General features: G+C 48.6%; 2 protein-coding genes across 7 annotated transcripts; one reads left to right on the top strand and one right to left on the bottom strand.

Moving 5' to 3' along the window:
• Positions 1 to 26: 26 nt before the first annotated feature.
• On the bottom strand, positions 27 to 6,017 carry alg14 (ALG14 UDP-N-acetylglucosaminyltransferase subunit). Of its 2 annotated transcripts, none has more exons than XM_026179103.1 (4): positions 5,708 to 6,017; positions 2,260 to 2,405; positions 1,215 to 1,337; positions 27 to 323 (listed from the first exon to the last, which is right to left on the bottom strand). In XM_026179103.1, exons 1-4 carry the CDS (start codon positions 5,847 to 5,849, stop codon positions 93 to 95), a joined length of 642 nt encoding a protein of 213 aa, XP_026034888.1. In that variant the 5' UTR covers positions 5,850 to 6,017; the 3' UTR covers positions 27 to 92. The 2 variants fall into 2 exon arrangements, with proteins under 2 accessions (XP_026034888.1, XP_026034889.1); XM_026179104.1 differs by lacking the exon at positions 5,708 to 6,017 and adding an exon at positions 4,720 to 5,385.
• Positions 6,018 to 7,682: 1,665 nt separating this feature from the next.
• Positions 7,683 to 12,727, top strand: steap2 (STEAP family member 2, metalloreductase). Of its 5 annotated transcripts, XM_026179097.1 has the most exons (7): positions 7,684 to 8,272; positions 8,668 to 9,071; positions 9,283 to 9,449; positions 10,284 to 10,811; positions 11,266 to 11,430; positions 11,806 to 12,120; positions 12,311 to 12,727. In XM_026179097.1, the coding sequence occupies exons 2-6, from the start codon at positions 8,690 to 8,692 to the stop codon at positions 12,097 to 12,099; spliced, it is 1,536 nt and encodes a 511-aa protein (XP_026034882.1). In that variant the 5' UTR covers positions 7,684 to 8,272; positions 8,668 to 8,689; the 3' UTR covers positions 12,100 to 12,120; positions 12,311 to 12,727. The 5 variants fall into 5 exon arrangements, with proteins under 5 accessions (XP_026034884.1, XP_026034882.1, XP_026034880.1 ...); XM_026179099.1 differs by having other exon boundaries at positions 7,683 to 8,202; positions 11,806 to 12,727; XM_026179095.1 differs by having other exon boundaries at positions 11,806 to 12,727.
• Positions 12,728 to 13,470: the final 743 nt, after the last annotated feature.

Genomic DNA, 13,470 nt, shown 5'->3' with positions numbered 1-13,470 from the left:
TGAGAGTAAATAATGGCACAAACAACTCAACAATACAGACACAGCATTTATTCATCACACAGCAGGAATGAGTCCGTGTGGATCGGACACTTTCACACCATTCTTCCCAGGAAAATGGATTTGGGGTATTTGTCCCTCAGAGACGACCACTGTACAAAGAAGTAGTCGGATACAGGATACAGGATCTTCCCAGTGAGCGACAACGTCTGGACACGGCAAATACTCTCAGCGTAAACTATCAGGACTTTCTTTATTCCCAGAATTCCAAGGAGGAGTCCTGCTACACACAGGGGGATGCAGGTCCCCGGGCCGTTACACAGCACCTGAAAACACAGACAGGGGGGGCGGGCACACATCCGTGGAAAGAGGTTATTCTGTACATCTGTTACAAAACTGTGTGTCATGTGACAAAGACTGGCTCGGTTCATGTGCACTCCCTGTCATCACAGGACGCCTCGGACATGCAGCGCAGCAGCCTCTGTTCTCACAGTGACCTCCCCTCCTCAGGTCCTTCAGTAGAAACTGTGAGAGTCAAAGAGGGAAACCCTGTTGGGGTTTGGAGCTTACCGAACATATTTAAGGCCAAACCCGGCTGAGCTGAACCGTCTCAAACCACAAATGCATCAGAATGTTTCAAACAGATACGCGTTTGACTCACCGAGGACTGCGTTCAGTGAGACAAAGGGAGGGGGCTGAGTAAGTACGAGGCCTCAGCACTGAAGGAGGCTGGTGGAGTTTACAGGAAAGCTGCCGTGGAGTCTGGAGAAGTAATCATACAGCTCCTCTGCATGCAGAGCCCCACTCTGCAGTCAGCTTACACCCACACCTCTCAGCCGTCTGTTTCCCTGCACAAACCTTCTTACAGCAGCAGGGCTGCAGCGATAAGTTGATCAGAAAATGATCCTTTGCCTCGACGCTTCGTTTAGCGCTCGGCGCCGTCGCCACGTAAGCGCCAGCGTTTCAGCTGCGACTAAAACAGACCTGAAACAGCCAGCGTTTGAACAGAAGCAGTTTTTCAGCAGAAACAAATGTTTTTGTAAAGCGAAACCAGTGAGAAGCCGTTTTCTCTCCATTTACTGTCGCTCATTAACAACACAACAGTATTTGTGACTCAAATATAACGGATGGAATATTCCGTTGGTAACATGCCTTCAGCTGCAGCGTGCTAACCACCGCTGTGTGAGCCACTGTTCACTACAGCCTGCTCCACTCACCATGTCCGGTCTGAGCCTGAACACCAGAGGCAGGGAATAGCGCAGGGCATCGAGAGTGCTGACGACAGACGAGCTCCAGGACTGGTGCACCTCGCGGCTCCGTGGGATCCGACAGATGGTGAACTGAGGAACAAACACGTGTGCGTCACATTCGTCTGAATTTGACATTAGATGTTTAAATGGATTCACTGAGCTGTAAGCTGACAGGGACTGAAGACAAACAGAAACCAACCACACACCTGGACCTGTGAGACACACGAGGACGTGCTTCTGTAGGGATGATCTGATATCCTCGTGTTGGTGTTGTTCCCAGACCACCATGAAAATGTTGTTCCAGGTTCAACGTTGCAAGTGACCAATCACTTTGTTGTGACGTTATTCTTTTGCACGCCAAGCCATTCGTGCATTTATGAAATTCCAATGTTGCGAGGACAATATCAATTCTGCTTACTGTTTATTAAAGAGTTAGGGTCCGTTGATCGGCGGACAGAGGCGGTTTCTCGCAGCTTAAGTACAGTTTTTTGTTTTACGCCGGTTTTTCCCGAAGTCGCAAAAGTATGACGTCACAACAATGTGATTGGTCACTTGCAATGTTGAACCTGGAACATTTTCATGATGATCTGGGAACAACACCAACACGAGGATATCAGATCGTGCGCTTCGGTAGACAGCTTAAACCACACAGTAACAGGATTACTTCAGAAACGCTGGTGGCCAACAGGCCAAACTTTACTTTCTGTTTTGCTGATGTGCTCTTTGCCTGGCAGTGGAGTACTGTCACAGTGTGATACTTTCCTGAAGGACAGGAAATAAGTAACTCTTCCAGTGTGTGAGCCTGCTGTGTCAGGACTCTCCTGCCTATGATGATGCAGTCCTGTGGGAGCAGCAAGTCCTCTGCAGAGTCCAGCGGTGGCACGCTTTGCTGTATCTGAACCTCTGCACTGTGCTGGGGTGCAGCTGCTGGGCCATGGAGACCACAGAGCTCAGTGAGCTCTCGCTGTGCATCACCACACTGAGTTAAAACCAAAAGCTCCATCATGCGTACCTGTGAGTCCGACTGTTGTTTGAGGCTTTCAAACGTGCAAATTTTCTCCTCGCTCATCCTGTCTGTGTCTGCGAGGACATAGTGTCGAGGTGTGTAGGCTGCAGACATGCACTGCAGCAGGTGCAGGACCTCTGTGGTATGACCACCTACAAATCAGAAAGAAGCACAGCAGCAGTTACAAGGTTAACCACGACCTGGAGGACACTGAACTCTTAGTCCTCACTGCGCTCGTCATACACGCTCATCTTTAGATGGACACTTAATAAAGACAGACATTCAATTTGATTTAGAAAGTATGTTTCATCCCAGCATGAGTTCAAACAGGTCAGTCCGTGCTGGGCGTGAAGCGGCAGCGAGGACACACCACAGGACATCACTGACAGTGTTGGACGTGCACGTGGCCAGAAACAGCCAGGAGTCTGCTCAGCATCTAGGACCAACAGCTCTATAAAGCATCATTATCACTTTGAACTTCACATCGGTCTACTGACCTTAAAGGTCAAATGTGACATTACATTATAAATGCTTTATCATAGTTTATACATCATTCTCACATCAGCAGGTTCCCATAATGACTACAAACTGTTTCTACGACAACTCCAATCTCCCCAAAACGGCCGAGCCCCATCAGACCTCAGAGACCTCTGAGTATCCGGTCGTTCAGTCTGACGTCACTAGCCGTGTCTGGGCCTAAACTCCGCTGCAGGTCCATATATCAAACGATCACTGTGGCATTACTGAGAGTTGAAAAACTGTCTAAAGTCTTTCATCTTTAATAAAATGATCAGCGTTCTGCTCTACCAGGTGTAACAATTGAGTTTAACATCCAGGCATCCATGAAAACGGAATTTATGACATTTAACGGAGTTAGAAGTTAGCAGGGAGTTAGCTCGCTAGCTTCTATCTAAATACAATATAGCATGTCCTGACTGCGGGGTTTTGGAAACAAATTCAAACGTACAGCTCTGTTATCACTTCCAGCATAAATGAAGACAGAAAACTAAACAGCAGTGACGTTTGTAGGGTTACTGAAGTTGGGCTAGCTGGTATATAATGATGTGCTACATGACCGCTAGCGACACAGCTATGTTAGCATAATATAAACAAGCTAACTTTTTTTCCACTCGATAAAAGTTAACGTGAGTGTTCTCGGTGGTCAGGAACAAATGTAATCGCATGGCAGGATGCTGTAAAAGGACCAAACTTCAGCCAGGAGAACAACTGAGATAATCCATCCACAATACGAGGTTAGTCATTCATATACTGCTGCATGGGCTGGGCTGTAGCTACATCCTAAGGTTTTAAAAACTGAGCTTAAATAAATGATTAGCGGTAATAAAAGCCGAGGGAGGTCAACAGTGATCACTGACTGTTTTAGGAGCTTTTTGAGATCAAATAGAAGAAAATACATAACATTAAACATGTTAACAACACAAAAGCCATATTAAACGCAGACTACTTTAGACCCGGAAGTAGGATTCGTCGCGTCATCACTGAACAACTGGATTATCATATGACCCCTGCAGAAGCAGCTTTCTCATGCTGTCTATAGTATATGTGCTATTACTGCATGTCATTAGCCTTTGGAGCCTCTCTCCCATACTTTAGTCCAGTGATCCTGGTTCTGTTTTAGGTCACTTCCTGTTAAAAGGGAGCTTTTTGTCTCACTGTCACCAAGTGCTCGCTCATAGGGGATCATTTGATTGTTGTGGTTTCTCGCTAACACCGTAGGGTCGTTACGTGTGAAGATAACTGCTGTTGTAATTTCACTGTATATAACTAAGACTGAGCTGCAGAGCTACACCCCAGGACCAGCTCTACGCTCCAGACTGTACTGGATCGTCAGCATTAAGCTGAGTATTTTCACCACTGAGACCAGGAACACTGCACATCCATTGGCTAACGGTCGTGTTGGCTGCACGTTTCAGACCTGCACCCAATTCCAGTGAGCATGCTCAGCAACACTTCTCAAGATGAAGCCTGAGTTGATATGTCAGAGCCTCCGTTTGAATCCAGCAGAGTAATGTGAATACTGCTGACTATTCCTCTCACCAAAGCACTCTGTCACTACCATGGACAGCAGGAACGCTCGTGGTTATCATTTAACCAACTTTCTGATTCATCCGAATTTGGATTTTTAAATCTAATCATTCAGCTGTTACCTAACAGGGACAAACTACAGCTGACAGAAACTGAAGACAAGAATACAAACACATCACACAGCGATGGGCCTGTGATGCACACGAGCACACAGTTACCCCAACATCAAGAACTGCACTGAGAAGCAGGACCACGCAGTACAGAACAAGGAAAGGAAGCAAACTAGTGCGAGATGTGTCTAAAGACCCAGGAACAACTGCAGAGACACTAGTGACTGTTGGGAATTGTAGTCTCACACATGACAGCCACTGGAAACCTACACAGGAATGGACTGAAGAGTCTCAGAAGGAAAAACGTCACCTTGGAGCCGGACAAAGCTCATGCATACTGGAAGTGCATCCTTTGGTGAGATGAGCTCTCCCCGTAGAGATGCTGCTGACGTTTGGAGAAAGGAGCAGGCTCGGATCGTACACTCGTGTCTTTAAACCAGCCCACGTGCCACAGGATGTGGCGTGAAAATCATCACAGCCCAACACCTTCACGTGGATGTGGTTCTGGTTAGACCCACTGAGAGTGAATCAGGAGATTTTCAGTGGAAAAAGGTTCTGACTGAACTGCTGATGACAAACTGACTTCATTTAAAAAGTCGCTTCAAAATCCACGTGTGAGTTTATGTTTGACGTTTCTGAATGAAGACGGAGAGAGGGGTGTCAAACATGTGGTCCGTGTGCAGCAGGAGGGCAGAGAGCAACAACCTCACACAGATGACTGACTCAGCAGTTTCCCCTCATCTCAGCGTGGAAAACCAGCGGACTCACGCCTGTCACAGGTCCACGCATGCATCCAAACTGTGTTTCTTCAAGGAAATACAACTATTCCTGCCTCTAAGGACTTTTAACAACTAAATACATAGAAAATAACCAGCATCGCTTAATCTGGATGGAATTATTAAGAAAAATCCAGTATTTTGACGGATTTTCACTTCACTAATCACCAGAATGACCTTTGTGTACACTCTAGGTATGTATAGTGTACCGGAAGCTCGGGGATGTTGTTTGTACGGTGGCGGAAGTGTCGCACTCCTGCCCGACACAAAGCAAACATGTTCAGTATCCACAGCTAAAACAGCAGATACGTGGCATGGCTAGAATTAGCATGCGTCCACGCCGTGTCCGATACACCCACGGTGTCACAGTGCTGCTGAAACACTGTGAAACATGGCTCCATGCCCGGTGTAGCCCGGTAGCTACGGAGGCCGGCTGACGGCTGTTTGTAACGTAACAACATGAGCGCGCTTTCTCTGTGACACTTGAACGCAGCGCAGCGGGGCCGTGTTCCGCGCTGTTACCTGATCCCGCGACCACCAGAACAGTGACCCGACCCTTGCTTCCAGGCTTGCAGTTGGCGCCCGTCTTCACAACGATATAAAGGCGAATGATGAAAAATAAACACAGAAGTAAAACTGCTGATGTGAACCCCAACAGCAACATCGTGACGGCTACGGCAGCCTGGCGTGCCCAAAACCAGACAGGGCGTGGGGCGGGGAAGCCCTGAGTGCGGGCTGGTAGGCAGAGCCAGCTCCTGCTTGGTGTTCACGTTACTTTGTTTTTAGCTTCCACATCTATTCAGACGTCCTGGACACGTGTCTATAAATCTGCAGTGTGCTGAGGAGGTGGAGCTTATGAAAGAAAAATATACGTCGACTTTCACTTTAAATTCATTGTAATTTGTAAGTGTAATAATAATGATGATAATGTTATCCGTGTTTTGCACAGCGGAGGAGCGTGTCAGCACACATTTCACTGCATGTTGTACTCGTATAACTCTGAATGTGCCAAATGAAGAAGGTTGAATCTTCAACGATCGGGTTGATCTCAGGGCTGTGGACCTGAAAGCAGCCGTGGGCCGCTGCTGACACGCCCCCTCAGTGTTCAAGTCATACCAAACAAAAACGAGGAAAACAGACATTTCTGAGAATGTTTTGTTTGTTTTCATTTCAAATATTTTATAACAAGACTAAACTTTTTCATACACACATGGGTCGTCTCTGTGTGACAGGAGGCAGCACTGCTGCTGTCATTGTGTTCGTGTCTAAATCAAGCTACACATGAGTTTGTGAGTCTGTCACTGCTCTCTGCTCATAAAGAACTTATTTTAACATTGAAGTGAACAACAAAGCAACCCTGCAGGTTTCTAACACAGCACAGTGTCCACACTGAAGCCAGTTTACAGTCCCAGTGAACCTAAGCCAGGGCGCGTACCCGAGCAGCACCTCCACACAGACCACATTCAAGCCCAGGACGGTGGTGCTGTGAGGCAGTGCTAGCTGCTGCACCTCTCCACAATGGTTACAAAATCAAGTTATACATTGAACTAACCAACGATGTAAACAAGTAGAGCTGAAACAATCAATCAGTTACTGGCTTGAAATAAAGGCAGCAGCTGTTAGAACAGCATGAACATATTAAACGGGCTGGACACCCTCAGAGGTAGCTGGTCCTGTCTTGACATGTCTTTGCCGTCACATGTAGGATCAGTGCTTTTACCCTGACTTACTTTATGTTGTACACAGTTTTACTTCTGTGACATTTTGTAGGACATTTACTTGCAGAATACGTCGTCACAGTCAGCCTTCAGTCGTGAATCAGTGTTCTGACCATCGCCCACATCCTGTTCACATTTCATACTAAGTATATGTGAGCTGTACAGAGACGGCGGCTACACTGATGGTGTCCGTGGAGCTTTTATAGCTCAAAGTGTTTGCGGCCTGGTGTGGGACAGGAAGTGGCTAGAAGATGCAAACACTGATTTTCCTGGTTCTGATGTCTTTGTTCAGGTTGACATCACTGATAGCTGACGAGACCTGTGCTGTGCAGGTTTGGGCAGTAAGAGGATTGTAAACAAGGTTAAAGTGCTACGCAGTAACCACACTTACCTGTGCTTCTGTTCAAGACTGTTTCCTACATGATGTCAAAGGTGTCACCTGTGCACGTGATCACCGTGCTGATATATGCAAACCAATGACTTTAAAAATGTCCCAGATGAGAACGAGGCTTCTTTCACACTGGCCAAATGAAACAGGGTTGTGACATCACTGACCTGTGATGTCGTCACCCTTTAGTAAATGTTTGATTTCTAAGGTAATCAGGAATAAGTGTTGTTGACGTGACTGTCAGCTAAGAGTCAGTGCTGTAGTCCAGACATCAGCTCTGCTGCTCTGATCGTACTGGACTAATCATGGGCTTCCTCTGGCAGCCATGACCACCTAGTTAGTGTTGTGCTTGACCAACGCCTGTGTCTGATGACCGTTTTCATCCGGTCACATCTGTCACAGCTGGGCTGGAGACACAGGTGCACGATCGTGCTGGTTTCAACACTTTGATCATAGAGTGATTAAAGTGCTCAGAGACAAAAGCCGAGATTCAAAACTGGAATCTTTGTCTTCCACTGTGGACGTCTCGCCCTCCCGTGTTAACGCTGATGTGGAGCTACTGTGAATGGCAGCACTGCACCACGTGGTTCATGTGCACTGCAGTTAGTCTGGCCCACTGCTCACTGATCTACAACAGTTGTAATACCATAGAGTGTATATGTGTGTAAATGCACAAACACGTGCACACACTGAGCTGACGTCACCAGACAGAGGCGACACAAGCGCGAGCATGAAGCCCGAGTGTAAACAAAAGCTCTGCCCTCACGTACATGACGTCACATTGTGCTGAGCAGGCAACAGTGACGTGTTTCCTGTTTCACGGTGAAACAGGAGACGGAGCTGTGGGTGATGTACAGAGAGCTTCGCTTCAGTGTTGTCTGCAGATAATATCGCCTGAAAACAACTTCCGCGTGAGTGAACGATGGCGCGAGCGAGTGTGGTGACGTCACGCGGCAGAGGCTGAGCAGGAGGACCGGGAGGGTGAGCTAGCAGCTGCGACAGCATCCCCGCGTGACACACACGGTAACATGGCATCATACGTGTGCGCGTGAGTGGGGTAAACGGGCAGCTCGTCGTGTCTCGGTAGAGCATCTGGTGCAGGTGCACGAGCACACGCGCGACCGCGTCCTTCGCGAAACCACTGTCTGCAGTCACAAGGTCGCGAGGAGAGCCGATGTCGTGTGGGGGCTCCCCGCGCGGTCACTGGGGTAGCCAGTGGAGGCCTCCTGTCCCGGCGCGCGCTCACGCACGCACACACACAGCGTGGACGTGTTTGCTGTAGCTCTCAGAAATGTGGAACAAAGTGTGTTAAATGCGTGAAACCTGCGGATCCTCTGCTGTGTTCTTACAGACACCCGTGCTTCTGTCTCCTCCAGGCCCACTGAAGCAGCACGCAGGATGGACTCTATGTCTCTGATGAGTGGAAGCAGGAACCCCGTGTTCCTCACAGCCTCCTCCTCCCACCACGTCCAGGCCCCCCTGCTGTCCAAAGGCCTGAAGAATGGAGCTGCAGGTCCAGGAAGCTGGTGCGGGGATGCTCAGCCTACTGTGGCCATTCTGGGATCAGGTGACTTCTCCAAGTGCCTGACCATTCGCCTGCTGCGCTGTGGCTTCCATGTGGTGGTGGGTAGCCGCCATCCCAAATTGGCAGCTCACTCATTTCCACATGTGGTGGATGTAACGCACCATGAAGATGCCGTGGGGAAGGCTAACATCGTATTCCTGGCAATCCGCCGTGAGCACTATTCTGTTGTGTGGGACCTCAAACACCTACTGGAAGGTATGTCACACACCTCTAAGTGCTTTCACACCATCACACACATACTGGACACGGTGGTTGATTTTCTTATCCCAGCATGCAGATCAAGCTACTGACCTCCCAAAGGTTTTGGTTTGAGCCGCGTCTGTGAGACTGGAGGAAATGCAAGGGCAAAGACGTCTGGGTTATCAGTGTTGGTGACCTGGGCCCTGTGCTTGTGTTTGTTCTGCAGGGAAGATCCTGCTGGATGTGAGTAACAATAAGCGAGCAAACCAGTATCCAGAGTCCAACGCCGAGTATCTGGCTTCACTGCTGCCAGACTCTATCGTGGTCAAAGGCTTCAACGTCATCTCAGCCTGGGCCATGCAGCAGAGCTACCCTAAGGATGCCAGCACACAGGTGCAGTAACCGGGCCACACGTGTCCACGTCTACAGCGTGTCTTTGTCCTGTCGTGTCCCTGAGCTCTGCTGGAGCTTTCCTCCTGTTTAAAAACCAAAGTTTTGACCTGTGACTGTTGCTAAAATGCTCGCCCACCAGGGGTTTGTCTGTAGTGTTGTAGGGTCTTTACCTTAAAATACCACAGCCTCAGCTGAGAGGTCAGCCACGTGCTCATGAATCTGACTTTGTGATACTTTGTATGTAAGGCAGAGAGTTTAAAGCTGTTGATGACACTGAGTCAGTGAAGAAATACCAGTAAGTGCTTCCTTTGGGTTATTCAATTCAATTCAATTCAATTCAATTTTATTTATATAGCGCCAAATCACAACAAAAGTCGCCTCAAGGCGCTTCATAGATACAGAGAAAAACCCAACAATCATATGACCCCCTATGAGCAAGCAGGGTTAGTGGCAGCGTTCGAAATGACTTCAATTCAACTTTATTTATACAGCAGCAGACCACAACAACATAATGTAAGGCAGACCCTACAATAATACAACCCAACAATCATGTGACCCCCTGTGAGCAGCACTTTGGTGACAGTGGGAAGGAAAAACTCCCTTTAACAGGAAGAAACCTCCAGCAGAACCAGGCTCAGGGGGGACAAAGACATGCTGTGGGAGATATCCAGAGATTAATAAGAAGCATGGGTGCAGAGAGGTCTGTAGCAGGCTCTTCAGGCTTACTGATGCTGCTGAGATGGACTCTTTATGAGTCTCGCAGCACCGTCCAAACAGGAGGACGCCTCTGAACCGGCCCGTCGTCTCTAACCCGCCCTCATGTTTCTCCTGTAGGTGTTCATCTGCAGTGACTCGGTGGAGGCCAGGCAGCAGATCATGGAATTAGCCCGGCAGCTCAACTTCCAGCCGGTGGACATGGGCACCCTGTCTTCTTCCCGTGATATTGAGAACATGCCTATCCAGTTGTTCCCTGGCTGGAAGGGCCCTGTTCTTGCTGCCGTGGCCCTCTCCATCTTCTTTTTTTCTTACTCGTTTATTCGAGATATAATTCACCCATATATGAAATACAAGCAGAGTGACTTCTACAAGATCCCCATAGAGATAGTGAATCGGACACTGCCTGCCGTCGCCATCACTCTCTTGGCCCTGGTGTACCTTGCAGGACAGTTAGCAGCTGCCCACCAGCTCTACTATGGCACCAAGTACAAGCATTTCCCACACTGGCTGGAAAACTGGCTGCAGAGCCGCAAACAGCTGGGCCTCCTCGCTTTTTTCCTGGCTGCTGTTCATGTCCTCTACAGTGTGTGCCTGCCTCTGAGAAGGTCAGAGAGATACCTGCTGCTCAACACTGCTTATCAGCAGGTCAGTGAAACAGCTTTTTGCACATCTTTACAAACATCAGTGCTGTTTCTGAAGATCACTTTGATTTGAATCGTTACACATTAGCAAGAGAACTGGCAACATCACAGGTTTTCCCTTCAAATATCCAGAAGCGTTACAGGTCAGCACAAGTGTCACCCTGAGGCAGCATCACACAAGCTTCCTGTCTAACACTCACACTCCCATGGATGCATCATAGGGGGTTAGCATCTTGAACCACATGATTGAACCACCAACCTTCCTGGTTTTAACTTTTCTGTTTGTGTCACAGTAGAGACGTGTTCACGTCGGCGTTGTCTAACATCTGTGTCAAACACATGAGGAGCGATGGGAGGCTCGTGGAGTAAACCAGAAACGCTGTAATCTGATTGGCAGCAGCGGTAGGGTTTCTCCTGATGAACTGTACTCTCTGTGACGTGTTCTCATGTGATGGCAGGTCCACTCGAACATGGAAAGCACGTGGAACGAGGAAGAGGTGTGGAGGGTGGAGATGTACGTTTCCTTTGGGATCATGAGTCTGGGGCTGCTGTCTCTGCTGGCTGTCACCTCCATCCCGTCTGTCCACAGCACGCTCAACTGGAGGGAGTTCGGCTTCATACAGGTACCCACAGAGTCCACCAGCCCGTCGTGTCACGTGCCTCAGAGAGTATTCGGAGTCCAGTCTAGTCTGTGTACGTGATCAGTAGTGCGTAATGGCGGCTTGTGACGAGTGTACCTGAAACCAGCTTAGCTGCTGTGAACTCAGGTCGCGTCTCTGAGGCGGCGTGCCGTCACTCCCAGCTCTCCTGCTGTGAACACTTGGGGAAACGTGCTGTGACCGAGATGCTCTCTTAGACAGTCACATGACAGACTACATGCGTGTAAACATGTTCTGCTGTAGTCTCGATGTTAGGGGCGTGTCTAATGTAAGTCACTGTCGTGCTGTTATGTGATCACAACAAAAGCCTGTGTCTGAGTGTTCCTGTCTTTGCTCCAGTCCACTCTGGGGTACATCGCCCTGCTCATTGCGACCTTCCACGGGCTGCTGTTTGGCTGGAAACGCGCCTTTGAGGAGGAGGCCTACCGCTTCTACCTGCCGCCCAGCTTCGTCGTGGCCCTGGCGCTCCCGGTGTGCGTCATCGTTGGGAAGCTGCTGATCCTGCTCCCCTGCGTTGCCCGCAAGCTCCACCAGATCCGCAGGGGTCAGGACAGCAGTGAGATGAGGGGCAAGCGCATGGAGCCGGTGGGCTCAGCTGCCCACGTTTCCCCTGAGAGGGTCACCGTTATGTGATCGGCCTGTTCGTAGCTCCAGGTGAGGAACCGCTGTAGTGACTCTCACTGCGGGACTGTGTCTGATGACAGCTTCGTGCTGTGGACCTGTTGCTGTATCCGCTTATTCATATTGTTCCAACGATGCTGCTTCGTGTTATTGTGTAGTGTTTATCAGGACATCACGTCCCTGCTTTGAGTCGCTGCTGTAACTGAAACTGCAGTTTGTACAGGTCCTGCTCATCTGTGAGAACAGCTGTTTGCTCTTCTGTGACATCGCATCGCGACTGGAGTGTAGCAGAGGTGCTGTCGGTGGGCCCTGCAGCTTTGATGATGGAGGACAGCTGCAGCACATCTGCCTCTCCTCACTGTAACGCTGCACACCTGCGTTTACCTGTGTGTGTCTGCAGTGCGATCTGAGGCTGTCATTCACACATTGTTTTCCTTACAGACCGTGGTAGAAGTGTGTAACATTTGTGTGTCAGTCAGTGAGACATGTTCCTGTGACGCTCATGTGACACACAGCTTCACACTGAGTGTTCGTTTATAGTATTTCGTTGTATTTTTACAGTGATGAACAGCCGGTGTCTAATCTGCAGTTAACCCTTGTGTGGTGTTCATATTTTTCTTACTCAGCCAGTGTTCATGGGTCTGGTGGACCCGCCAGAGTTTAACACTATCAAACAATTTTATGTTAAATTACTCAACAGATGTTTACTTCATCCCAGTTACAAACCATATGAACAGCAAACATGGTTAATTTTTCCCTTTACCTTTGTTAGATCACATTTATGAATCAATGTGCTTCTCGTTTCTTTTTTGTTTTATAAAATGTTATAAAAATGAATCAGTTATAATCAAGTGGAGTGAGTGGAAAGACACAACACATTTACAGGTGAAGCAACATGTTTCACAACTAAATGGGATCAGCTGCTCATCAATGGTGACATTAGTCCAGGGATGTAAAACAGGGGGAGGTGGTGCACACACTTATCCCACACTGTCCTGATGGCAGCTAGCTTGTCTCTCTGCCGTCGAGCTGGTCTGTCGTCTCGGTTATCAAAACGGATAATCCTGGAAATTTTGTGGAAGTTTTCCAGAGACATTGATGCACGGATAGGTTCTTGCCGGTTTCTGCATCCCACAGGATTCTGTGGATTCCCCTTTGGACCTGAAAACTCCTGCAAGGATAAGAAGCCCAAAGTAGGCCTTTGGGGTTCTTAGATGAATTTGGTCTCCTTCCACCTCTCTCCAAAAACACACCGTCCTTCTAGATTACTGCAATGCAGAATAATTTTCTGGATGGAATCTGGGATGAAAAGCTCAAATGAAGACTTGATGTCCTGCACATGAGTAACTGTCAGCTGTGTTGGCCCTGGCTTATCACAGTAAC

This window comes from Astatotilapia calliptera, chromosome 9 (genome assembly GCF_900246225.1).
Source record: "Astatotilapia calliptera chromosome 9, fAstCal1.2, whole genome shotgun sequence".
Classification (NCBI taxonomy): domain Eukaryota; kingdom Metazoa; phylum Chordata; class Actinopteri; order Cichliformes; family Cichlidae; genus Astatotilapia; species Astatotilapia calliptera.
This window is presented reverse-complemented; position numbering and strand designations above follow the sequence as displayed.

What these genes read in the sequence shown, in the direction of transcription:
- alg14 (XM_026179103.1), bottom strand. Translation starts at nt 5,849, where the DNA reads ATGTTGCTGTTGGGGTTCACATCAGCAGTTTTACTTCTGTGTTTATTT. An exon ending in TCTGGTGGTCGCGGGATCAG is followed by an intron (nt 2,406 to 5,707) that starts GTAACAGCGCGG and finishes TCTGATTTGTAG; the next exon opens with GTGGTCATACCACAGAGGTC. An exon ending in TCAGGCTCAGACCGGACATG is followed by an intron (nt 324 to 1,214) that starts GTGAGTGGAGCA and finishes CTGTGTTTTCAG; the next exon opens with GTGCTGTGTAACGGCCCGGG.
- steap2 (XM_026179099.1), top strand. Translation starts at nt 8,690, where the DNA reads ATGGACTCTATGTCTCTGATGAGTGGAAGCAGGAACCCCGTGTTCCTC. An exon ending in CCTCAAACACCTACTGGAAG is followed by an intron (nt 9,072 to 9,282) that starts GTATGTCACACA and finishes TTTGTTCTGCAG; the next exon opens with GGAAGATCCTGCTGGATGTG. An exon ending in GGGAGTTCGGCTTCATACAG is followed by an intron (nt 11,431 to 11,805) that starts GTACCCACAGAG and finishes TCTTTGCTCCAG; the next exon opens with TCCACTCTGGGGTACATCGC.